Source organism: Eleutherodactylus coqui, chromosome 7, assembly GCF_035609145.1.
Source record: "Eleutherodactylus coqui strain aEleCoq1 chromosome 7, aEleCoq1.hap1, whole genome shotgun sequence".
In the NCBI taxonomy this organism is placed as follows: domain Eukaryota; kingdom Metazoa; phylum Chordata; class Amphibia; order Anura; family Eleutherodactylidae; genus Eleutherodactylus; species Eleutherodactylus coqui.
Window position 1 is genome coordinate 217,693,523 of NC_089843.1, and position 27,372 is coordinate 217,720,894.

At 44.2% G+C, this 27,372-nt stretch overlaps 1 protein-coding gene across 5 annotated transcripts in view; it reads left to right on the forward strand.

Moving 5' to 3' along the window:
* PTPN13 (protein tyrosine phosphatase non-receptor type 13) overlaps window positions 1–27,372 on the forward strand; it is a 210,946-nt gene that overhangs the window by 136,879 nt on the left and 46,695 nt on the right. For 4 of the 5 annotated variants that reach the window (XM_066574375.1, XM_066574378.1, XM_066574379.1 and 1 more), the window contains exons 19-28: window positions 1,420–1,517; window positions 2,790–2,846; window positions 9,831–9,917; window positions 12,165–12,272; window positions 13,582–13,713; window positions 14,892–15,328; window positions 17,378–17,518; window positions 20,442–20,535; window positions 23,649–23,734; window positions 25,561–25,711. In XM_066574375.1, coding sequence (XP_066430472.1) covers window positions 1,420–1,517; window positions 2,790–2,846; window positions 9,831–9,917; window positions 12,165–12,272; window positions 13,582–13,713; window positions 14,892–15,328; window positions 17,378–17,518; window positions 20,442–20,535; window positions 23,649–23,734; window positions 25,561–25,711 — 1,391 coding nt within the window. The remainder of the gene's footprint in view (window positions 1–1,419; window positions 1,518–2,789; window positions 2,847–9,830; window positions 9,918–12,164; window positions 12,273–13,581; window positions 13,714–14,891; window positions 15,329–17,377; window positions 17,519–20,441; window positions 20,536–23,648; window positions 23,735–25,560; window positions 25,712–27,372) is intronic. The other variant, XM_066574377.1, reaches the window with a different exon arrangement.

The following is a 27,372-nucleotide window of genomic DNA, read 5'->3' on the forward strand; positions in this document are numbered from 1 at the left end:
CTCTGGGCTCTCCCCAGCCCCTCTCCATTCACTATACACTATGCTGCTGTTTACACTCATGGCAGGATTTTATCCTGAACCATGAGTGTATAATGCAGTCTCCCCTGGCCACACCCCCTCTGATTATAGTATGCAGCAGGGGGCGAGGCCTGGGAGAGACTGTAGAGCAGTTCAATAGAGGTGGGCGTCTCGTGGGCGGGGCTAGGACGTGAGCTGAGGGAGGCCATGAAATCCTGCTTTTTTCATGCCTCTTACTGCCATCGGGAGCGCGCACACAGAAGAGGGAGAGCGCAGAGCATTGTGGGAAGGCAGCACAGAGGAGGGAGAGCGCAGAGCATTGTGGGAAGGCAGCACAGAGGCGCCATCTTTGAAAACTGCAGTGAAGATCAGATTCTAAGGTAATAAACTGACATTGCAGCTGATCTGCTGGCCGGTTTGAGCCCCTGTATGCTGTGTGTTACTATCCTTACTGAAAGGAAAGCAGCAGCATTATAAAAATGTTTTACCCTGTGTGGCCGGACAACCCCTTTAAATGCAGTCTTCTATATACTGATATAAAGTCCACATTGTGCACCTACTCCATAAAGACAGAATACGGACTAAGTACAGAAATGTGAATTACTTGTCTCTTATTGCAGACAGAGCAGTTGGGGTAGAGCTCCTGCTCCAGTCAGTTGCCTTGCAGTTAAAACATTTCTGATTAGTGAGAAGACTGGAGGAAAGTGGATGATCCCCGCTGATGCATATACAAGAAAAAAAGTTTTTTTAGTTTTTAAACTTCTGGTTGCAATGTGCATGATCAGAAAGTAAAGGAGAATATTTACAGATGGGGTTCTAAAGTTTCTGATAGACATGGGATACATTTTAGAAAAGGATGTAAGCAGAAACGTAACTTGAAGCTCCTGGGCCCCAATGCAAAATGTGTAACAGGGCCCCTAATTATAATGTTTTATTAATAGTACTGGGCTCCCTATATGGAGAAGAGAGGCCTTATGGGCCCCCTTAGGCTCCTGGGCCTGGGTACAACCGTATCCCCTGCACCCTCTATAGATACACCCCTGGATGTAAGCATCAAAAGCTCAACGACTTATTTTCAAAGTGATTTAGTAGAGAAGACTTCCCACATGAGTAGGATGATATTGTCTGGCACTGGAGAAAATTCAACCAAGGCATAACAAACTTTATGAGGAAAGGGGCGCAAAATAAAGCTTCAGACAAAATAAAGCTTCTGCAATATGTCGTGATTTTAGGATCCCGGCGCCTCCAGGACCTACTGCAGGAAGCTGGGGAAACCGTATACAATACATCTCTGCAAATCAATAAACTAGAGACATAATTTTCACCTGTTTATTAAAAAAATCCCACTTTTTTGTGTGTAGGAAACTAATAAAATTCACATTTCCCACTTTATTTTTTAAGGTCACAATCATTCTCTGGATTTAATAGGAGCCTTGATTTGCAGAAACCTGAATCGGACTCCTCCTCTGTGGATGATGGTGGTCATGCCTATGTTGTAGGTCAGTATATGGTCCTATTTGAAAGAGGTTTTTGGTAGAGTTCGTTCATTTTGTTTTTGCTTTGCCAAACGCTCAAAATATTTTGTTCTGGTTGTGCCACTGAAGACTCACAGCCCACTCCATACAGCATGAGTATTATTTATCAAAACTGGGCTTGATTTCCTCGTCCTTGAAGTGCAGAAAACAGGAGTAACGTCTGATTGTTCTCAGTGAGAGAAACCACGTAATCTTGTAGACATGATACCTTTAGTGGCTAACAAAAATACATGATGTTACAGCGAGCTTTCAGGTCTTCTGTCGACTCTTTTTTTGAGCCTGATGAAGGTTTGATAGAAGACCCGAAAGCTCGCTGTAACATCATGTATTTTTGTTAGCCAGCAAAGGTATCATGTATACAAGATTACTTGGTTTCTCTTACTGAGAACAATCACATTTTTTTGAAAAGAGAAGTGGATCATAAATGTAGTAGAATGTTGTTCAGGCCGTGGGTGGGTCTTCATAATCATAAAAGTACTGTATATATACAGTTTTATCAGTAAATATTACTTTGAGGGCGCATTCAGAAGATCGTATATCGTCTGGGTTTTCACGCCGGCTGATATACGGCGTCCCTCTCTGCAGGGAGAGGAGGCTGGAAGAGCCGGGAGCAGTGCTCTGAGCTCCCACCCCCTCTCCGCCCCTCTGCACTATTTGCAATGAGAGGAGGCGGAACGTGGGGGTGTCTAAGTTCTGGGAATTAGCTCCGCCCCATCCCGCCTCTCCTCATTGAAAATAGCGCAGGGGGGTGGAGACGAGGCAGAGAGGGGGCCGGAGCTCAGAGCACTGCTCCCGGCTCTTCCAGCCCCCTCCCCCTGCAGAGAGACACAACGTATATCGGCTGGGCGTGAAAACCCAGCCGATACGTGGTCGTCTGAATGCACCCTTAGTTATAGTATTGAAGGTGTCTTATAACTCAAATACATTTCCTCCAGCACTTGTATGAAGTTAAAAGGGGAACGCTTTACATGTTTCAAGCCTTACAAACTGGACTCATACAATGTGTGAAATCGGGCCATATTGAGCGGCACATGAACAGATGTCCATGTGCTGTCTGATGTGAGTTGAACCCTTTTTCTGGGTACAACTCATTTATGGCCGTATTAGTACATCCTTTAGTTGGTTTACATTTCTTCATGCAGTGGTGTGACCCAACAGGCTCGAATTATATATTGCCCTCAGTTTATATAATATGCTTTTCTATATATTGATGGGATCATGTATTCTCTGTTGCAGGTGTCAGTATGCACAGTCTCGGGAACCCTTCTTCGCCAAACCTTTATAAAGGAAATCGTAAGTGATCTGAAGTCATTTGGTTGGTTTCTCCTTGAGGGAGGGGTCACAGTATATTTTACTAGAAGGGCTAAGGGAGGAGTCAGCTGTAGGCAAATATCTGGGCAATTAAAGGATTTTCCCATTACTTAAAATTTCTCCACAACCACTTTTACATCCTGGCTGCTGCTGACCAAGACATGTGACTGCTGCAGCCAATCACTGCTCAGCAGTGACCTTCTCTAGGCAGCGATTGGCTGCAGCAGTCACATGTCTTGGTCAGTAGCAGCCAGGATGTAAAAGTGGTTGTAGAGAAATATTGAGTAATGGGAAAATCCTTTAATTGCCCAGATATTTGCCCACGTCTGACTCTGCAGCAGCCAGGAAGTACAAAGTGGTTGTGGAGTAACTTTAAGTTGTGGGAAAGCGCCTTTAGGGATATTATAATCCTCTCCACTTTTGCTATCTGATCTGACCCATCCGAACACACCTGGCACTTGGCTGCACCCACGAGGTAATGTAGTCAGAGAAACCTATTGCACATTAATCAGACTGCTGATGACTTCTGGAGCAGACAAGAACAATAGGCGGAAGAACAAGCTAAGACTTGACACCGACTTGGTAACATCTTTTGCAAGAGCCACAAAACATTCCTGCATTTATTAGGGAGCATAGATAAACGATCAAAAGGGAAATGAAGGAGCATCGGTTAATGGCCAGAAGCAGATGAAATTGCAAAAAAAAGGAAGAGAATAAAAAATATTAAAAATGACAAAAAACATTTCCCCTCAGTCTGTTATTGTTCATTACGCATCATTTCTTGTTTTGAAACCACTATGTACAATGTAATTTCTTGAATCTGATATTCTAAGTTAAAAAAAAAAAAAAGTGATTACTTTTTACCAGTCCTGGCCCAAACCCGCCTCGGATATTTCATAATTCTATCCTTTCTTTAATCCCTTCTTTTTATTATCTATGGTGGCTCTTATAGCATAATATGAATTAATATGTGGTCCCCGGAGTGGTGGTTGGCAACTGAACACCCACATGTGGTGGTCGGCTGCTCCTTGGCGTTGCCTACCTTCTTATTTCCATGTGCGTGCAGTACACAGCAGCTTTCTGCAAGGAATGTGCATACATACTGTATGTCCTACAGAAAATTAGGGTTTCTTGCCCCTTGTTTACAGCAGAGAGGGGGCATCTCACGTCCTCTCCATAGGGAAGCCGCTTAATGCCAATGCACAAACAAGGTTCTATCCGTATCTCTCACAGAGTATAATGTACAGATAACTACGTGCTGAAAATAGGGGGATATTGAATGTATCGCAGGACTGTAGGCTTTGGCTATAGTCGAGGGCTGCATGTGGGGCTCCTCAGGGGCGTAACTAAAGGCTCAGAGGCCCTGATGCAAAATGTAAGCTGGGGCCCCCCCTCTATCTGTACCTGTACCCGTACCCATACCTAAACCATGCTGCATAGAGACATAACTTGAAGCTCCCGGACCCCGATGCAAAACCTGTAACAGATCCCCAACTATAATGCTTCATTCATAGTACTAGGCTCCCTATATGGAGAAGAGAGGCCTTATGGGCCCCCTAAGGCTCCTGGGCCCGGGTGCAACCACATCCCCTGCACCCTCTATAGTTGCGCCCCTGGGGCTCCTATAACCTAGTAAGTTGACTACTACTGTTGGGGGACAATGCAGCAGATGCGATGTTCCTGTCTATATAGTACAGCTGTCGGTGATCTTTTTGAGTGGTGGTGTTGACCGTTCAACACATGATTTGCCAAATTCCTCTTTCTTTTTTTTCTTCTTGTGGACAACTTGGCCAAAAATGATGGACAGCCAATATTTTATTGATCTATTGGAAAGCCAAATGCGAATGATAAAGTTTTTAACAAATATATGTCCACAGACCTCAAAAAACTCAGACCTTTTTTTTTCCCCATCATACGGACGCCAGCCAAAATTCCTCTATTCCATGGACAATCTGTGCTTTTTGGACAGTTGGCAACCCTCATCCAACACCTGGCTGGTGGTGAATAGAAATGGACTGTGATGTTTTTCATTTGTATCAAGCCAACATATTCTGCACATGTCCTTTAGATTACCCCTCTAAGTAATGTATGGTAATGATAAGCAGCGCAGGATTTTTTTTTTTCTCCCTTTCAAAACAAACTCCAGAACTGTTAAACCCTGAAACTGCCGAGATCAGCACTTCCTGTCTATGGCAGCAATATGCATACTCCTCATATGGTAACTGTATGGGGCTGAACATGAAGTAGCTTTCATGTATATGTAACTACACTGCAGGTAACTGAAAGAGATGGAAAATAAATATACAGTGCATGTAAATAAGATATAAATTACACATTGCTGTTTTTATGTGTGTAATTTTATATATCATTTATATATTTATCATAAATTAAAATAAACGTATTTCACTATGTAATAGCAAGAGCATTTCATTTCTGGTGGCTTGTGTTTTAGTGTTTTGTATGTCCACAAAGGGATGTGTGTCTGGATCGATGTGACGGTATATGAAGCATAACAAGCCAGCAAGTATTGGAAGTAGAGATGAGCGAGCACGCTCGTTTAAAGGGGTTGTCCCGCGCCGAAACGGGTTTTTTTTTTTTTTTTTTAATAGCCCCCCCCCCCCCCCCGTTCGGCGCGAGACAAACCCGATGCATGTGTTGAAAAAAAGCAACAGATAGTACTTACCCGAATCCCCGCGCTCCGGTGACTTCTTACTTACCTGGTGAAGATGGCCGCCGGGATCTTCACCCTCGGTGGACCGCAGGTCTTCTGTGCGGTCCATTGCCGATTCCAGCCTCCTGATTGAATGTGAATGACTGAATGAATTCTCGTTTGAACAAACCAACAATGTATCTGCTGTATAAACAGAGCGAACTCGGACATCGTTCAGTAACTCGTTTCATGTAAACGGACCGTTGGATTTCTCGCTGGCTTAGAAAATATTTTGGAGCATTGGCGCCTGGCGTAGGCGTCCCATACTAGGGAGAGCAGGTGCTCAGCTGTTTGACAACTGGGCACTGCTCTAACATCGGGGACTGAAGAAACCTTGGATCCCTGGTGATCCCAGTGCAACCGTGGCATGTAAAAGGCCGATATAGATAGGGGAGGGGGGCTCCCTCTGTCACCCCATCGGACTCCAGCAATGTGTTGCTATGGATTTCTTGAATGTAGCCTCTGCGTCTGCTACCCACTGTAGCTTAATGAGGCTCAGCCTCTGGGTGAGCTTTATAGGGTTTCTAATACACTACTATACCAATGATATTCAAGTCCCCCAGTGGGACAAAAATAAAAAATGACAAAAGTGTTTTTTTAAAAAGAGCTCTGTTGATGTACAAATTAAAATGCTATGGCTCTTGGAATGTGACGATACAACAGCAAATCATTATTATTATTATTTTTTTTTTTTTTAAGTGTTAGTTGTATACAAAAGTAGCAAAACATGAAGGAAAAAAAACTGTACAAACTTGGTGTCTTCGGAATCATGCTGCCCCAGACCATAATGTTATCACATTATTTTGCACACTGGACAACCTAAAAATGAATTTCAAAAACCAAATAGCAGAATTTCTCCCCCCCCCCCCCCAATCCCCTTAAAAATAATTACTAAAAGTTGTAATCTATTTATTATATATATATATATATATATAGCGTGTTATGTACCCAGAAATGATGCCTTTAAAAAATACAACATGTCCCGCAAAAATACAAGCCCTCATATGGCTATGTCAACTGAAAAATGTAAAAGTAATGGGTTCAGGAATGCTACAATGAAAAAAATTGTGGAATTAGTAAGTCATTAGCGCAAACAGGCTTCAGCACGAAGGGGTTAAACCGTCAAAAGGCCATAGAAAATCCAGGAAAAATCCTGGAAACTGTTATGAGGCGAGGCAGCGTTTCTGCTAGGACCTGCTAGGAGAAGGGGGCTATTCTACTAATAAATCCTGGTAGGTGCGCCAATGAGAGTAAATGGCTAAACTGTGAAATCCATGGCTCCCAGAAAGTGGAAAGCTCCGAAATCTTGGAGGAAAGGAAAGTAAAATAAAAATTAGGCTAAAGTAATGCAAAAGGCAATAAAGTGCAGAGTATGGAGAGTTAAAGGAAAGCTGAGATGGGCTGGGAGAGGGAGGCCGTGTTTTCTCACACACTCTGCCAGCAGGACAGCTGGCCCTTGCATGGTACTAAGATGAGGTTTACAGTTTAGGCATCTGAGCCAGTGCCATTATAATTCTAGCGGATGCTTACTTGCGGTCACTACACTTTCAGACAACTTGTGCTAACTAGCGAAAGTGCAAAATATTTTAGTTCTCGAAAATTATGTTTCTGTGCTGAAAAACCACTCTAAAGTGCCGGCCACTAGGGATCTCCTGTTTTTGAATTTGCTTTACACTGCCAAGTGAAAAGAGACAGATAAGAAGTGGAGGTGAGTGTTGTCTCATGCTGCATATAGAAGTCTTTGGAGAAATGAGCGGAGAGGATGAAGGTTCTGCAGATAGAAATAAAGGCAGAGAGCTTCACACAGATGTGCTGCAGCTTATATTAGGTGTTTACTGTTCCACAGCTACGGAAATCACATCTATACTGCTCAGTACAACTGTGCATTGCCACTCCAATGCTGTTGTCTGTGTCTTCTACAGAGAGTTATGGGGCAGAAACTCCGGTTTTCTTCATATGCAATGTATGGGAGACACAATAGGAACTGGTACCCACCCTTCAGTTCAGGGATGACTGGAAATTAGAGATGCATCGTGCAGAGGGAAAAATTGCCATATTGAAGTCTTTTATAACAGCCAGAAATAATATTTTCATGTATATACACAACAGCTTATCCCTTCTCCTGTTCTTCTCCATAGACTTCTGTGCGCAGCAGTTGTAACATGATATCTCACTAAAGTTGAAAATCCATGTCCTCGCTCTCTGGGGGACATGGTTTTTAATCAGTGAATTGTGCGTGAACAATGCAGGGGCTAGGGGGGGAGGACAAGATTCTCTCTAATAACATATTGCAAAGTCTCTTGTGCTGTTGGTTTAGGGAAAGTTGTCTAGAATCGGAGGTACACTTTGTTTGCTCCAGCTTTTATATTTTGTTAGCATCCGTGTTAGCAACATTGTCTGTTACCAATCAAGTCGTCCTTTAGGTCCAAAGAACTTAATAATAATTTCGAATATAAACGGGCCATCAGCTTCCGTAACCTCTGGCATAATTATAGAGGATGCAGTTGCACCCGGGCCCAGGAGCCTTAGGGGACCCATAAGGCCTCTCTTCCCGATATAGGGAGCCCAGTACCATGAATAAAGCATTACAGTTGGGGGCCCTGTTACAGGTTTTGTATTGGGGCCCAGGAGCTTCAGGTTACACCTCTGCGTTAAGAGAAGTTGGTGGACCCCAAGATAAACTTTTGCACCGGGGCCGATGACCCTTTAGCTACGCCCCTGTCCGTAACCATTAGTTGTTCAACTCGTGGTCTTGTACCTAGAGAAGCTTACCAACTCAACAAGTGTCATCTTTATCCTCTATGGATCCTTTTCATATAATGGCCCCAGATAACTAAATTCCATTACTGGTCTGTAGAACTGATGTTTAGTCAAGAAGTGACTATTGGAATTTCTATTAAAAGTCCCCTGTTGCATACATAACCAAGCAGGGGTCCTCACATTCATGCCCATTTCTTAAGGCGCTTCTAGACGGAACAATAATTATCGGTCAAACGAGCGAAAGTGGACGAAAATCGTTTGGTCTAAACGCAGCCAACAATCGGACAATACATCATTCGCTCCTCCTTTTGTTCTATGCAGGCATAAAAACCACCGTTGGCTCGTTCCCTTATCGTTCGGTTTACCCAGCGCTCGTTCAGTCCCTCTATCACTTATATAGCGGATGTGAAAGCGAGAACGATTCTCATTTGAAGGAGCCAACGATGTATCTCTCTGCACAAGAGCGAACGAGTAATCGGGAAAGTCATCTGCTCATTCAAACGAGAATCGGCTCGTCCAAAAAGAGCCTTAGTGTTTTGACAAAGATGGCGAGCCTTGTATCTTTAATTGTTCTCTGTTTCAATAATTAGTCCAACGAGGATGTACTCTGGTGTGCCTAAAATAAAAGTAAACCGCTTGGGGGGTTTTCAGTGATGAAGGACTTCTTTTATAAAGGAGTTGTTGTGAAGTGTTCTGTGACAATCTCATGCTTGTCATTGGCACAAGTATTTATGCCGCGGTGTACGCCAAGTATATCACTTGTGGTTTCACTCTCTTGTGTAGTCAGTTTCTTCCAGAACTTAGTGGTGATATTCTCACGTACATTATACACAGGAGTGTAGGGTATAGGGGGGACTGGATATTAGGATATCGACCTCAGGCAAAAACTAGAGCCATTTACAGAGTTTCATGCCCTTAACTACTAATCAGGTTAACTTAAAGTTACCATCTAGTTGCTATGGGCAACACTGCATGTTTGTTTGTCATTAGACTCAATAGGGCACATCTACTAAGTCTGGCATGTTATGCATTGGTCTTGGTGATGGGCTCGCCAGATCAAGAGGAGACAAATGTATTAAAAGGTGCACGCCTCTTAATAAACTTGTCACATTACTAGCCATCCCACACACCAAAAAGTCAAATCTACACCAACTGGTGGCATAGATTTGCATTTTTATGGCATTTTTTCTGTGTAAATTATAGTAACTCTGTTAGACTGTAGCAGCCCTGCCCTCTTAGAGAGCCCCGCCCATTTTCAGAAATTTTGTGGGCAGCAGAATGAGGCAGGGAAGCCACATATTTTTGTGCTTACACAACAAAAATTGTTACGTCATGGCAGAAATCTGGTGCATGCTCCTTCTTCAAATTACCCCCATTGTGTTTAATGATTGTGAAAATAAAAATTTTATGGCAATATGGAATGAAAAGGATGGAATTAAGAATCAAGAGTTTTGTTTCTTATGAATCTCTATAAACATTTTGTGTATTTTCATTAGAAGTCCTAAAGAACAAAGTGTCTGGAAGTAACCCTGAAAGAGAGATTACTTTGGTGAAGTTGAAGAAGGATCCCAAATATGACCTTGGTAAGTTTATACAGCTTAAGGTCCTTTCACTTCAAACAATTATCCTTCAAGTGAGTGAAAGTTAACGATAACCGTACAGTGTAAACGCAGACAACGATTGAATAATGAATCGCTCGTCTTTTGGTCATCATTGGATCGTTCCATTTAAGTACCGATCGTTCAGTCGTTTTCATTCACTTATACAGCGGATGAGAACAATTCCTCGTTTGAACTGCCCAACGCTGTATCTGCCAGTATAAACGGGCTGCAAGAGCCATATATGAGCCAACTCTGATATAGTTCAAACCATTCGGCAGGTCTAAATGGACTCTTAGACCGGGCTTACACGGGCGTATGATTAATGCGTATTATGCAGTCGCTGCACGCCCGTGTGATACACAGTAACTTGCAGGCAATCGATAACATTACCTTACACAATTCTGCTCACACTAGCATGTCTGAATTGCTGAATTTGCGATTCCAAAAAAGGATGCAGCATGTTCTAATTGGCTGCCTATATATGCGTAATAGAGCTCATTGTTCTGTATGGGCGCGTATATACACAAGCACCCATACGCAATGGAAGCAAAACAAGAAAACCAGGTGGACTGTTCATGAGATGCGCCTTGCAATACAGTTTTGCTGCCATACGCTACAGTACGCCGGGTCAACAGCTGTAAACCGCTACGTGACCCGCGCAATATTTTACGCTTGTGGCCGTGTGAGCCCAGCCTTCCTTTGAAACTGAATTGAGTGGATTCGAACGTAGCCAAACTTAAAGGGGTTATCCCGCGAAACAGAGTTGGGGTATACACTTCTGTATGGCCATATTAATGCACTTTGTAATGTACATCGTGCATTAATTATGAGCCATACAGAAGTTATTCACTTACCTGTTCCGTTGCTGGCGTCCCCGTCTCCATGGTGCCGTCTAATTTTCAGCGTCTAATCGCCCGATTAGACGCGCTTGCGCAGTCCGGTCTTCTCCGTGTTGAATGGGGCCGCTCGTGCCGGAGACCTGCTCCTCGTAGCTCCGCCCTGTCACGTGTGCCGATTCCAGCCAATCAGGAGGCTGGAATCGGCAATGGACCGCACAGAAGACCTGCGGTCCACCGAGGGTGAGGATCCCGGCGGCCATCTTCACCAGGTAAGTAAGAAGTCACCGGAGCACGGGGATTCGGGTAAGTACTATCTGTTTTTTTTTTTTAAACCCCTGCATCGGGTTTGTCTCGCGCCGAACGGGGGGACTATTGAAAAAAAACAAAAAACGTTTCGGCGCGGGACAACCCCTTTAAGCTTTTGTTAAGCTGCAATCACACATTTTTTTATGGGTTTTTTTTGTTTTGTTTTTTCTTCTTTTCATCAAAACCAGGAATGGATACAACAGAATAAAGGAAATTTTCTCTCTTGCATCCTCTCCTGGTTTGCCTAAAAAATTAACCAAAACTTAGAGGACTTGTCACATCCTCTGAGGAGTGGAGTGGGCTGCTTACCTTTTAGAGTCTCATGTTTTTATTTGTGTTTTAGGACTCCAATTTGCCCACAGTGGCTCCTGTTTCTTTCAATGCCCAATGTTGGTCCATTGTCAAGTGGGCGGTCTCCACCACCCATTTTCAGTGACACATGACATTTGATTTGCACTGGGCTGTGAAGGCAACCCACTTGATAAGGCACTAGTATTAGGCTCCACAAGTCATGGGAGTCGTTGCTAATGAACATGGGGTGGGAGAGCTAAAACAAAACCAGTGCTGGAATTAGCAGTGATAGGGCTGTAAAACTATGCAGCGCTATCCATTTCTCAGAGGATGAGACAGACCCTCTTTACTGTGTGCTCCTTGAGCTATTTGAAGTTGCACAACCTAGGGACCCTTGCTCGTCTGGGCTTTGCTCCATGCCATCAAAGGTGAGCCAGTCTTGATTCCTCCGGATGGCGCTCTCAGATATTACATGAAAAGCATAAGTGTGAATCCAGGCTTTATGTGCGTTGGCATTTGGTCGCCCAACACCGCTGAGCTCTGGCACCTTTTACAGTGTATGGGAGCAGAATTGACCTATATTAGTCTCAAGGTTAATGCCGATGGTTTCTATGGATCGATGGCCTGATACAGATGGATAGGTTTTGGCTTTCTGCTCATATTCACCAGTCCATGGAGATCATTGGTGTTTGAGATCAGCAGCTCTTTATAGTTGGCTTTTACCGTAACTGTGATGACACTGGAAAACGTTTCTCTCTTGGCCATTCATCACGATCATATTCAATTTCTATAGGCTTCCAGATTATGGGTGGAGAGACAACAGGAAAACTAGACCTTGGGATATTCATAAGCTCAATAACACCTGGGGGACCAGCTGACCTGGATGGACGCTTGAAACCAGGCAAGAATAATGATGCATTAATATGGATCTTTGAAAGCAAAAGTTGAAGAGGTTGTCCAGTCGTAAACTATTGATGGACTATTCTCAGCATATGTTATCCATAGTAGATCAATAGAGGCTCATTGCCCAAATCACCCGCCAATCGGCTGTCCTCTGGGCCATTGTGCTTAAGCAATTTCTGCAGGAAGCAGATGGCTCCATTTCCACTGCAGTGGCCAGGCTTGGTATTACAAGCAAAGTTCCCATTGAAGGGAAAGGCCTGCAATACCAAGCCTGGCCACTGCAGTGGGAACAGAGCTGGCTGCTTCCTGCAGAAATCAGCTCTGTGTATTAGCACAAGGGCACAGAGAACAGCTGATTTAGTGGGTGTCCTGGCCGACAGACCCCCACTGACCTACTATGAATAGTTTGCAACAGAACGACCACTTTTAATTTTCCTCACCTTTCAATTCAATGTAGTTCAGCAGAATCTGTTATTAAAGGTCCTTTAAAAACCTGGCAGAAAGCAGGGGGACCTGATAAAATAACATAACTACTCTACTGCTGCTGCTCTTGCTCACCCAACCTGACAGTATGGCATTTAGACTACTCACACATGATCCCTGCAGCGATTGTGTGTGGGTGCAGGACACCAACCAAGGCCAGCAGAAGCACCGTATTGGCAGCGCTGGAGGGACGTCCGTCTTCCAAGTGGGTTAGAAGTAGAGATGAGCGATCGTACTCGCTAAGGACAATTGCTCAATCGAGCATTGTCCTTAGCAAGTATCTCCCCGCTCGGGAGAAAAGGTTCGGCTGCCGGTGCGGGTGACAGGTGAGTTGCGGCAGTGAGCAGGGGGGAGCGGGGGGGGGGGGGGGGGGAGAGGGAGAGAGAGATCTCCCCTCCGATCCTCCCCGCTCTCCCCAGCAGCTCCCTGCCCGCCGCTGGCAGCCGAATCTTTGCTCCCGAGCGGGCAGGTACTCGCTAAGGGCAATGCTCGCTCATCACTAGTCATAACCTTACTTTATCACATTCCCTTTCATCTGCCAATTTTTTGAAGGTCCCCACAACTCCTTTATCTTCTGTCTAGCCGTCCAATAATCCGTTCTTCCTGGATTTAGTTACGTTTTTTTTTTCTACTGACTTAATTTCCTTAGTAGATGAGTTTTAAATCCCAGGGTTTGTTCATATTCCACAAAGTGTAAATTTAGCAACCAAGTAAGACTTTTAGTTATTCACATGTGTGTTATTGTGAAACGGTTGACTGAAAATGTTCCATCCTTTTAGCTCATTTTGGAAAAGTTTTCACAATTCGTCTCCTGTTTTGTGTAGGCGATCGCCTTATATCAGTGAACAGCGTGAGTCTGGAGGGGGTGAGCAAGCAGACAGCACTAGATATCCTCCAAAATTCTTCTGAGGATGTCACACTTCTTGTGTCTCAACCCAAAGAAAAACTTCCCAGAGGTAACATTGTCTTCTTGTCATTCCATCATTAAGTCATTTAAGCCATTTTCTCCAGGTTTGTATAAACGGCCAATCTTGATATGGGGAAAAGTTCTTTTTAAGCAACGAAGTGGTCCTCTACAGTAGGAGATCCTGGTTGTTACGCGGTGTTGGCTTGCACCACTGCTTTAGTACTGCTTGGCTTAGGACTTCAGTAGTGTAGCGCAATAACCATTATTTCAGTACGCGACTTCTCTACTTTTATGAGATTCAGTAAGATGTCCAAACTTCATGACTTAGTGGAAATTGCACATGTGGTAACAATTATCAGTCGGTACCGCAGTTCTGGACAGTAAAATGCTACTTTTGGTAATGAAATGTAATCATTTATGTGGCACGAATGTCATACTCTGTCGGATAATTGTATATGGTGAAATGCGGTGTGTTTTTTTCTATAGAATTTAGGTTATGCTTTTGTATTCTAAATATTAAAGTAATTTATTAATATGAAGCATATACTCAACTCTTTCGAAGAAAATAGACCACATTAATAGTATTTCAGTCAGTAATTACTTGACCAATGGTTTACCGATTTAGATCCTTTCTTTAGGGTGTTTTGGCCTAAAGGGACCAGACTTTTTAAAAAAAAATTTTTACGGATTTTTAACCATGTGGTGGTTTTATATTCCTATTTTATTTTCTTCAGCTACCAAAATTATAGGAGCCCCAGTGGGAAATCCATCCCCCTGTTGTAACAGTAGTCAATAACAGAGCTGTCCCCCTGTAGTAACAGTAGTCAATATCAGAGGTGATCTGGGTCTGCAAGGACCCTGCAGCTTTGCCGTGGCAGGTGGCACCCAGTGTACACGTGATCACTAAGTCAGATGGTGAAAGTATCACTACTGCTTTCTCTATTCACTACGTAGCACTCACTGAGCACCTCTCTTGCAGGAGAGAAGTTAGAAACTGCTTCTGCCTTCTCCTCCATGTACTTGGCTGTGACTAGCAACCGAGGACCCAACCTTCTTCTGCTAAACTGGTTGAGCCCAGGGCCAAATGCTGTAAATTTATGGTGCTTGGTCCTTAAGATGTTAAAAGAAAGAAATCAATTTTTTCCCTAAGCATCATCTCTGAAGCTGTTGTCTGTCTCTCTGTAGTCCTATGTATGTTAAAAGTACATTGTACCTGTTGTTTTATAGAGCAGCAATACAACGGGCCTAAAAGTCCTTGTAAAGATAATGAAGCTGAATCTTCATCAGATGAACACAAAAAGTTCCCTGTCAACGCAAGACTTCTATCTGGTGGAAGCTCCTCTGGGATTTCGGCAGGAAAACGAGAGGGAAGTTTGAGCTCCCAGGATTCACGGACTGAGAGTGCAAGCCTGTCTAACAGTCATATTGGTGGTCTCCTCAGGAACCTATCAAAGGACCAGACAACACTTCAGTCAACCTCTGTCAAAAACTCTCCATCCGTCAGTGATAAAAGTAATGACAAGAAAAAAACTCTGTTAGACAATCCTAAAGGAAAGGGAAAAAGTCCAGGTCTGACTGATTCTACGGACTATTCGGACAGAGGTGACTCTGACATGGATGAAGCTACCTATTCTAATAGCCAGGAGCAGCATACGATAAAGAAGGTTATCTATCTAATCCATCCATGTTAAATATCTGATTTATCTGTTCCCAAAAAAGCAGCACTTCCAAATGTAGTCCAAGAGGGCTCTTTATTCACCCATGCACGTAACGGTGTGACACTTCTGCTTACTCTGTGGAGGTTTTCTGAAGTAATACATTGTTACATGCATGGGTGAATGAAGAACGATGGGGAGTGCTGCAATATTATTTTTACTTTTTTGGACCAGTTGCTATAGTTCTATGTTCAGGAACTGGACCGCTGGTGCACCAGTATTTGTAGTTTGGACACGTACTATTTTTCTATTGTGCCTGTCTTTGTCTCTTTTTCTCTCTGTCTCTTTGTTTCCTTTTTGTTGGCTGGCGCTCTGGTGTCGTTGGCTGGCGCTCTGGTGTCGTTGGCCGGCGCTCTGGTGTCGTTGGCCGGCGCTCTGGTGTCGTTGGCCGGCGCTCTGGCGTCGTTGGCCGGCGCTCTGGCGTCGTAGGCCGGCGCTCTGGCGTCGTAGGCCGGCGCTCTGGCGTCGTAGGCCGGCGCTCTGGCGTCGTAGGCCGGCGCTCTGGCGTCGTAGGCCGGCGCTCTGGCGTCGTAGGCCGGCGCTCTGGCGTCGTAGGCCGGCGCTCTGGCGTCGTAGGCCGGCGCTCTGGCGTCGTAGGCCGGCGCGCGGGCCTCGTAGGCCGGCGCGCGGGCCTCGTAGGCCGGCGCGCGGGCCTCGTAGGCCGGCGCGCGGGTCTCTTTACATTAGATTAGACAGTAGAAAAATAGCGTCCTGGGTGAATGGGCTACAACATGGACTAAGGGTGGTTTCACATCTATGTCAGGGGTTCTAGTATCCTTCTCCATTTGAGGAGCAGGACAGGGAAATCCCCCTGGCTGAATGGCTCCATGTTATGACTTTAATGGGGTCTGTTCCCTGACAGCTCAGTTACCTGGCTTTTTTATGGAAGAAAAAGCGCTGCATGCGGTATTTTGCGCCGGATCTGTACCGGAACCTCCGACTGGAGTACCAACGCAGATGTGAAACCAGCCTGAGTGAGCTGATCGTGAAACTAAAGAAAATAACATTCTGCAATACATCACAATTAGAGATGAGCGAACGTACTCGGTAAGGCCGATTTCGCAATCGAGCACCGCGATTTTCGAGTACTTCACTACTCGGGTGAAAAGTACTCAGGGGCGCTGTGGGGCGGGGAGTGGTGTGGTGGAGCGGGGGGTAGCAGTGCGGAACAGGGGGGAGCCCTCTCTCTCTCCCTCTCCCCCCCGCTCACCCACAGCGCAGACGAGTACTTTTCACCCGAGTAGTAAAGTAAAAAATCAAAAATCGCGGTGCTCGATTGCGAAATCGGCCTTACCGAGTACGTTCGCTCATCTCTAATCACAATTCTTGTTATGCACCAACTACATACCCTGTATAGTGTTTTTGTTCTTGGTACCACCAGAGAAGAGCTACTTTACTTTAGTTTACTGGGGTTTAGTTTTCCAGTAAGCTGTTGTCTGGGAAGCGAGACCTCTTTTATAAAAGGTAAGTACAGGTGGAGTTCTGAAGAGTGTTGGTAGATGCAGGCAGTGGTTATGTTTAGCAGAAGTTGACCCTTAAATTTGTATGGCCTTTATTATAAGGCTTATTCTTGGGTCCTCAAATGAATGTTTTACTTCTTTCTTCTAAAAGTACCCTTTTCTTATTGTGCTACTTGTTTAACTATCGGCTCCTCAAGAGGCTACCCTCTTTGGTTAATCTGTATGACCTTTTCGTGGTATATGGAGTTAATAGGGAGAGCTCACCTGATTTAGGCGCACTTTCCACTAGTCAGAGCAGGAACGCTCCCATATATTAGTTGCACAGACAGCTTCTTACTTCACATGCCAAGTCGCTGGTCATGATTTCTGCTTGTGAGGGTCTCTGATATGGGGCCCACCACTACTAGTGCTAAATTGAAAGAATTAGTTCTATTGAAAATTCCTTTTAAATGTGTTTTTTTTTAATTTTCCTCTGAAAATGTATCCGTCTCAAGAATGTTGTGTATTTCTTTTTTTTTTTGTTCTATATTTTACAAAGGAACCTTCTTTGAATAGTTCATCAGCGATGATCAACAGGCTTTCACCACCAACACCTCTCAAACCAGGAGATGTCTTCACAGTTGTGTTGGCCAAGAAAGATGACAGCTTGGGGATAAGTGTCACGGTACTGTTTGACAAGGTTTTTGCGGTTTTTCTTCTTTGTTGTTGTCCTGCATGCAGCGTCTTTATGTCTTATCAAGTAGTTTAACTGCCGTAATTGCCAACAAGTGAACCTCATTTTAGCACATCTCACTCGATAATGTCTTGAAGTATCGATTCCTTTTTTTAAGCTATAGCGAAATATTAACTCCTTTCTTAGATGTTTAGAAGTATAATCTGCGTAGACTTTCAGGATTAGGGGTCTTGGCTCTATTAACTTAGAATACTACAGTTTGGAATGGTTATGATTTATGTGGTAGGTTTATCTAATGTATGACCCCATATTTAAAGAGACTCGTAGAATCATCGAATGGTAGAGTTGGAAGGGACCTCCAGGGTCATCGGGTCCAACCACATGCTCAGTGCAGGATCACTAATTCATCCAAGACCTTTATAGACTCGGAGTAGTAGACTCTAAAAAAATAGACTCTGTCATCTACTTTTAGCCCTATAAGCAAAGGGTACTTTTAGACGAGACTATTATCGTTCAAGTGAGCGAACGATAATCATTTGGTCTAAACACAGCCACCGAGAAATGAGAATGGTTCGCTTCTCGCTCTTCGTTCATTTTATGCACGCATAAAAATCATCATTGGCTTGTTCGCGTCTCGTTCAACTTAAACACCGATTGTTCAGTTTTGAAACACTGAATGATACTGCACGATCCTTGTTGAACAAGTCAACGATTAATCTGCCTGTCTAAACTGGCTGCTCGAGAGCAAACAAGCTAGCAGTGAAGTCATTGGCTCCATTCACTTGTGCAAACAATAATCATTCTGTCTGAAAGCAACTTAAGCTTATGGACTAAAAGTAGGTGACCTGATGAGTCCGGGGATGCAAGTTCTATACTTTTTCTTCCCTTGTTGTCCCCCCCGGTGTGAGCGCTGAAAGCTGAAACTCAATGCATTGACCGATGCTCCTAAGTAGTCCGCCCATTCTAACTTTATAGACTACTACTTAGCAGTGCCACTCAATGCCCTAAGCGGTGTCTTTCAGTGCTCACATTGGGGGTATGACGGGGGAGGTAAGTAAAACACTTATAACCCCGGACTCAGCGGGGTCACCTACTTTCAGCCCATAATCTTAACTTATAGTGCTAAAAGTAGGTGACCGTCCCTTTACTTGAGTGGGAAGTGTATTTATCGTAAGTGCCACATAACTACATTGGCCCCAGGTCCCGTTAATCTTTTATGGCATCTCATGGTGCTAGTAATGTCACTGTGACACCATTACCCAGGACTGTCATCCGTACATGCTTTGCTCTGAGTTTCCTATTCCCATTCAGCATATTATTGCACTAAAGCGCACTTTATTTTCCGCTTGGGTGGGACTGTGTTTGAATTTGTGCGTTTCGTGGCAACAAGCCGGAGTGTTTGTTTGGTAGTCTTTAGATTGATATCGTCTGTTGATTTCCATTCCATAACTCTTTCTCTCGTTGGGTAATTCACAGATCATTGTTGTCTGTCAATAGGTTTCAAGTCCTTTTGTGGATCAGACATTCCTCTCATACTTGTAGTTCACGGAAGCTCTTGTCCATCTGTTTAGATTTCCCATGTACTTGCTTGGCAGATAGATAACCCTATACTTATTTAGGTTTGTTCCCATAGGCTCAGTTCAGTGCCTAGAGGGAGAGCTTGATGTTTCCAGACCACAATGCGAACCTTTTCATAGGCAATTTACCTAATCATCCATGACTTTAGATATAGGAGCATGGTGGCTCTTTATTAGCACTGCTACCGTGCAGGGGTCCTGGGTTCAAATCCCACTAAGGACAGCATGTGCATGAAGTTAGTTCTGTTCGCCCCGTGTTTGCATGGGTTTTCTTTGGTTTTCTGGTTTCTTCCCACAATCAAAAAAAACAACACTAATAAGTGAATAATACCATAGATGACCGTAGAACAAGTATGCGCTATATAAATGTGAAATATATATAAATACAAACTAGCTTAGAAAATGTTATGCATCACATTATATAGGATCTGTAAACATAATACTGTATAAATAAAGTATTAGATTGTGCAGTTAGCATGTCAAAGGGGTTATACAGGCAGCGCCCACCGGGGTAGGAGTGAAAGCACTGCTCCGACCCCCGTGTAGTGGCCGCCACCTTGAATTGCAGGAGTAGCTCTCATTAAAATTAATGAGACCCCAGCCTGCAATTACAAGCTCAGGTCCCATTGAGTTCAAAGAGTTGCGTCGGCCACTACACAGGTTGGAGCAGTGCTTCTACTCTGACCCCAGTGTATCACAGAGGGCGTTGCCTAGAAAACCCCTTTAAATACACCCATCTCTTAGCTTATCTCTTAGCTTATGGCATGGTCGTTTTTTAATGAGTCTAAGGGCTTAGTTACACAAGCGTATTTCGGTCGGGTTTTCACGCCTGGCCGATTATATGCTTCCATGTAAGCAGTGCCCCCCTTCCCTCCCCCCCCCTCCCTCCTTTCCTCCAGTGCAGCATTTGCCAGGGGTGGGGCGGAGCCAAGCTCTGCTCTGTTCTGCCCATTCCCATTGCTGGCTATGGACAAGGGGCGGAAGCTTAGCTCCACCCCTGTAACGCCCATTTCCATTGCAAACCGCGGAGAGAGACAGAGAGCCGGTGAGGGGAAGGCAAGGGGGTACTGCTTAGATGGAAGTGTATGCTGGACGGCCGTGAAAACGGCGGCCCATATACGCTTGTGTAAACAAGCCCCTAGTGGCCAGTGCTCAGAATTAGGTCTGACAGCTCTGTTGCTGTATTAGCGTTATTTTTTATTGCTCATTATTTTATACATCATGTTGCACTAAATACATTTTGTGAGATCATTTACATTGAGATTTTAAAAAACTACTTGGATCTAAACACTTATTTCATTTATGTTTTATGTCCTGCTAGTCCGTTAATAACGTAAAGCTTTTTATTTTAGGGCGGAGTGAATACTAGTGTAAAACATGGAGGCATCTACGTCAAGGCAGTAATACCAAGAGGAGCCGCGGAAAATGATGGCAGAATACAAAAAGGTATTTCCAAGGTTATGTATTCTATCTTGTAATATTCTGTCCGCTGTCTCTAACACCATGTCCTCTCTCTACCTAAAACTAAACCTCTCTAAAACTGACCTGCTGGTATTTCCACCCTCCACTAACCGACCTCCTCCTGACATCTCCATCTCAGTGTGTGGCGCCAACATAACTCCCAGACAACATGCCCGCTGCCTTGGGGTCATATTTGATTCTGATCTCTCTTTTACCCCCTACATCCAATCTCTGGCCCGAACATGTCAGCTGCACCTCAAGAACATCGCAAGAATCCGCTCTTTTCTCACCGCAGACTTGCTAAAAACGCTTACTGTTGCCCTCATCCACTCCCGGCTCGATTATTGCAACTCGTTGCTGATCGGCCTCCCCTGCACCAGACTCTACCCTCTCCAATCCATCCTGAATGCAGCAGCCAGGCTCATCTTCCTGTCCAGCCGCTACTCGGATGCCTCTGCCCTGTGCCGGTCACTGCACTGGCTGCCCGTCAAATACAGAATTCAATTTAAACTCGCCACCTTCATCCACAAAGCCCTCCACAGCGCAGCGCCCCCCTATATCGCCTCCCTCATCTCAATCCATTAACCAGCCCTGGCTCTCCGCTCTGCTGATGAAACCAGACTGAGTGCCCCTTTAATTCGAACTTCTCATTCCCGCCTCCAAGACTTCTCCAGAGCAGCACCGGTCCTCTGGAACGCACTACCAAAGGCTACCCGAGCAATCCAGGACTCGCAGAACTTCAGGCGTGCTCTAAAAACGCACCTCTTCAGGGAGGCATACCGAATTCCCTAACCAAACCCCTCTGTACTCCGCCTGATAACATGCTCCCTGACCTACTGACTGCAATCCCTGCTAGCCATCATAAACCGCTCCTGCAGTCATACCGTTTCTGCCGTCACACGGCTAAATGTCTGACCATTGTCTATGTGTATAGCATCCCTCACTCTCCACCCCCCCATACCGTGCACAACTCCAGCCCCTTTACCTTCTGTATCCCCCCATTACTTGTAGTATGTAAGCTCGTTGGAGCAGGACCCTCATCCCTATTGTTTCCATCAATTGATTACTATGTAACCGCGGTTCTGTAATGTTTGTACTTTTGTCTTTCTGTATCCCCTGTCTATGTAAGCGCTGCGGAATATGTTGGCGCTATACAAATATTATTATTATTCATCAGAATGTCAACGTTCCCACTTCTGTATCCGGGAACCAGTCTATACTTTCCCCTCGTATTTCGGAGGGGGCAGCTCAGGGCGCTGTTCAGGCTACTTTCTGCTACTGCACAATGAGCTTCTATACACTGATTTAGGTGGCATTAGATTTACGGACTAGGACTCATTGCATTGATCAGTTTCTGGGAACTGCTAATGTGGAGCTGAGCACAAATCATTCTCCTCCTGTAGGTATTACGTCTCTGTCCGGACTGACCCAATTAGGCCATTTTGTAGCTAATTAACTGCAAGCCTCTCTGTGCGTTTCTGACCTTGATTTGATGAGGAAATAGAAATGGGCAGCGTATGTAGTCAGAAAATAACACTATCCGTGTGTGCATTAACAGACTTGCTGTAGATGTTCCGTCAACATATCTGGACCCAAAACTGAACACTACAGGTTTTTTATTGCTCGGAAGACATTTTCTTTCCCTCCATGGAGTAAAGACTGCAGTATGGATCTTCCTGTGTAGAGAGATGTTTTAGGGCACGTGTCAAACTCAAGGTCTGCGGCCAAATCCAGCCGTCCGCATCATTTTATGTGGCCTGCGTGGTCCAGACGCAGAAAGACCATCTCTCCACTTTCCCCAGAGCGTGTCGGGCCTAACTTTAATGGAAGCTTAAGAATAGTTCCTATTTAAGTTAATGCGCTGCAATCCAACCTTCTCATCCGCTTCTGCTGGCATCGTGAGAAGAGCCTCTTCTAGGTCGGAAAGTTCTGATCTGTGCTAAGAAGACTCTCTGGTGCACTGTGGACTTGTTTGTGGCCTGCGGCTGGGTACCAGGATCACAGCTGCCATTTAGGACCTACACTGTCACGTTGGACCTACACACGTTGGGTGCATGTGGACTGAGCGTTGTGGCAGTTACTGCCGGCCCTTTAGTGTGTATCTCCTGCTGAGCCTATCCTGCAGTATACTTCTGCTTGCTGGGACTCAGTCCGTGAGGCAGTTTGTACATCCTGACTGGTCCTCGCTACCATCCTGCAGAGGACAGCCTGTTCCAGCCCGCATGTCCATATCCTGTGAGCCTGCTGCTCTATACAGAGAGGATGACATGTTATACTGTTGCTTAACCCAGTGAGTCAGGGCTCTGCCCTAAGGAGTTTTTTGGAAACTTTCACCTGGTTCTGCTAACCCCCATATAGTTTTCCCTTTTTAGGTTTCTTGGACTACCTGGCAGTTTAGAGTCAAGTTTCTGTGTTGGGGGACTTGTGCCCCAGTTTTTCTGGAGCAGAACATTGCTCTGGGCCGTTCTGCTAGTAGATTGCAGTATTTCCACATCCGTGTTTAACTAAGGTAGTTTTCCAGCAGGTGGAGTTCAGAAATATATACAAATAATCCCAAAATGCCCAATGGGGTCAGTTCGGTTTCTGCTCAGCTGCATGCTACTTTTTCTTCCATTATTTTGTGCCGGATTTACAATGGAACTTCCTACGGTAGGGTCCAGAACAGATGTGAAGACAGCTTTACAAGCACTAATGGCTCTTTGAAGTCAACCATAATGTTGATGTAGCCCTTGGTAAAATCAGCTTGACACCCCTGTTTGAAGGCATTTATATTGCCATAGATAATAGTTTCTGAGTGGACTGACACATTATCATTACTAAACATATATATGCAAGAACGGTTTCAGAACATTTCCATTCTATGGAAGCTCCATTTATAGGATGCTGGTACACTTGATATGGGTAATCCATTGCTTTTGCCTCTGCATTATTAAATTATTGTAAAAGTTAGAATCAATTTTTCTACAAATCTGCAAACAAGTGAACTTTCCAACTTTCTTAATCTCGTAACAATTCATTAACTACATACCAGGTTTTAATGTGGACAAATGTAGTAATCTGACAATTACATAGTTAACAAGTGTTTATATCTAACCAAGGTGACCGTGTGCTGTCTGTCAATGGAACCAGTCTGGAGGGCGCCACTCATAAGCAAGCCGTGGAGATGTTGAGAAATACTGGTCAGGTAGGATCTGCTAACAGGCGGCTCTATTCCCATTTGTCGAGAGTGGATTATTGTTTTAGTCCACCAGATTTACAACAATTAGATATTTCATCATATGGTTTCCATATCACTACGTTGATGCTAAATTACATGAATGCTAAACTATGTGTGAAATTCTAATCAATGCAGTTTTCAGTTGAAAGTATCTCCTATCTCAAGAGAAGTGTGCCCATAAGTGTGTGTGTGGTAATAGCATGGCACGATAGGCATTCAAATGAATGGGAATTTTGCTTGCAATACAAAGACTGGCCACCACAGTAAGATTGGAGCTGTCTGCTTCCTGCACACTGGCCTGGCATACAGCTGATTGCTAAAGGGTCCCAGGCAATGGATCCCCACCAATCTACTACTGATGACTTAAGAATAGACCATCAATATTTTTCAACTGGACAACCACTTTAACTTGAAAAGGTTTCCATAAACAGGTATTTAAATGTACCTCTCAAGTCAGATGACCCCTTTAAGAGCATCATTTTCTGGCCAGTGATTTGTAACAATGCCGCTTTCATTTTAAATGAAGTTGAGAGATTGTACCTACAAGATTACTGAATATTCCGCAGTAGATTTGTTTCAACTCACCTTTATTCTTAAACCCAAGAGGGCTTTTCTCACCATTAATTAAATTCATTGGGGCTACTTCCTTAGTTGCCAGTTAACCCTTTCCAATCCACTGTCTGACCTCTGAAGACATTATGATTTAAGGCTGCACAGCTCTGATGTTGGAAGACGTCCGTCGGGATTCTCTTACTGTCTATTGCCAGCCTCTCTGCTGTCGGAGCCTATCCAACGTGTCACCTCATGCAGTACTGGCTTTAGCCAGCAGATAGCGCCGTTGTATAACGGCAGGAAAAGAGCCCCCTAGGAAAACCAGGATACAAATTGGATTGGAAAGGGTTAACTTATAACCTACTATTATATAGTTGGAGATAACTTCTGACACGTTGGAAACACACATGCAGTTTCTATATAGTTTTGAGATTTGTTTTCTTTAGCCAAAACCAGAAGTGGATCCAGCGGGAAGGAGAAGTAGAAGTCGTCCGTTCTTTATATTTTTAATGCCTTTCGAATCCTCTTCTGATATTGGGCTCAAAAATACCCTCATGCCGCGGTCTAAGTAAACCTTTCGCTGGTTTAAGTGCAACAAGTGAATTGAAGGTTGCAAGTGTATTAATACATATGTTGCATCTGGTGGCATCTCCATGCTGAAACCTACATAGACCTTTGTGCATGAGAAAACTAGCATTCAAAACTTAACCCTTTCCAATCCTATTTGTATCCTGGTTTTCCTAGGGGGCTTACTCTTTTTCTGCCGTTATGCAACGGCGCTATCTGCTGGCTAAAGCCAGTACTGCATGAGCTGACACGTTGGATAGGCTCCGACAGCAGAGAGGCTGGCAATAGACAGTAAGAGAACCCCGACGGTCGTCTTCTAACATCAGAGCTGTACAGCCTTAAATCATAATGTCTTCAGAGGTCAGACAGTGGATTGGAAAGGGTTACCAAGTAAGCCCCTAGGTCTCTAAAAACTGCCCTATAAAACTGCAGATGTGATTCCAGCTTTAACATGCTGAGATTATATTGTATATGGAAGTTGTCCCTGCTCAGATACCTTTCTTAGTAAAGGTGCCGTCACATATTACAGGCTACTATTTATTTCTATCCTGGTTGATCCATCTATTGTATTACTGCAGTGTACACTTGATTCCTATAGTAAGAACCACTGTTTAGGAATGACTTGATGCATAACTGGTGTATTATGGTTATTAAAATTATACTAATTGTTGTAGGTGGTAACGCTGCTGCTTGAAAAGGGGCAACTTCCAGCCATTAATGTCCACGCTCCTGTGACTCCAAAGTGTACACCACCTAACCAAGCAGATGGCAGCAAACTGCAGAAAAAGACTACTGCACCCCCAGATTACAGCTTTGCTACTGATGGTGAGGATACCTGAAATACCTAAGCATTTGTTGCTGCTTCTGCATTATTAATGGAAACAATCTAAAGGCAGGGTGGGCACTCAACCAATTTGTACTCGTAGTGCCAAACCCTTTGCCCTAGGGCAGTCCTGCACATCTTGGCAGTAGGGAAGGGACCAAAATTAAAATCTGAAAACTTCCTGGGGCTGCAAATAGTTTAGCAGCTCACTTTGTAAGTAAGCCATTAAAAACTTATTGTATAGTGATTAAACTATTTTGCAAACCCCAGGATGCTCTGCGCTAGTGAATAGGTATGAGCATGAACCTCGGTTGGTTCATGCTGCTATTAGGACACAGAATGTGGATGCAAGATTTTTAGAAGAATTATTATTGTTCACACGGCTGCACTATGTATACTTAGGAGCCTAAGAAAAAGTTCAAGCGGAATCACATAAAACTTTTTACACTGCAATGCAGTTACTGCAGTATAAGGTAGGTAAAGTCCCCTGGTGCAAGCACAGAGTCACGACTGATTCTTAGGGTGACATCACATCGTGACCTTTTCCTGGCAGACTGTTTATACGGGGTGGTTTGCCATTGCCTTCCCCAGTCACCTTTTACCCCCCAGCAAACAGAGTACTCATTTTACCGATCTCTGAAGCATGGGAGGCCGAGTCAACTTTGAGTTGACTGCCTGAACCATGCAGTAGAAACACCACTTCAAATACTGTAGGCCATGTTGAAAGAGTCTGCTGCTCCCGGGGCCTACAAGACTTTCCCTGACTTAAGTGACTGTCATGTGACCAGACGCACGCTGCACAGCATGGCCGGTCACTCGACTGTCATTTACTGAAGGTCCTTTACTCTGCACTGTCCTGACATCCTAGCCGCTACTGCTGCTAGCTGTAAAACGTAGGCTTTACAGCTAGCAGTGGTTAGCTTGACAACTGTGCCGTAGACTGTGATATGGCTATGATGTCAAGAGACTGGTCATGTCATAGTCTGCGGGCCACCAGAAATCCTCTGCCAGGCCACATGTGACTCCCAGGCAGTATGTTGTGCAGGTCTGCCGTGGGTCAAAATATGCAAAATGAAATAAACAGTAAAGTAAAATAAATAGAAACTGCACCTCCAATAATAAAAAAAAAATCATGTTTTATTGAGACCACAAAAAAACCCCTAAATGTTGCATACAGCAAGACCATATAGTGATCAACAGTAAGATCCACCATAAAGGCGTGAAGAAAGCCCCCTAAATATTATCAATAGCCAGACTGCATATAGTTGCAAGGAAAAGTAAGTGAATAATCAATTCTAAGGTGTATGAAAACATTTTACAGGAGAATGTAAGGACAGCAGTCTATGACCTCAAGCTGAAGAGATGTTGGGAGATACAACAAGACAATAATTCAAAGCACACAAATAAATCAACTAAAGGATGCTTGAAAAAGAAGAATTGGGTTTTGGAATGGCTAAGTCAGTTTGGAATTACCTTACCCTATGTAGATGCTGTGGCATGACCTGAAGAAAGCTGTGCATGCAAGGCATCCCAGAAATATTCATAAACTGAAACACATTTGCACTGGGGAGTGGTTCAAAATGCCTCCTTAACGTTGTCTGACTATTATTTGCTGCTACAGGAAACGTTTGGTGAAGGTGATTGCTGCTATTAAATTCAAGGG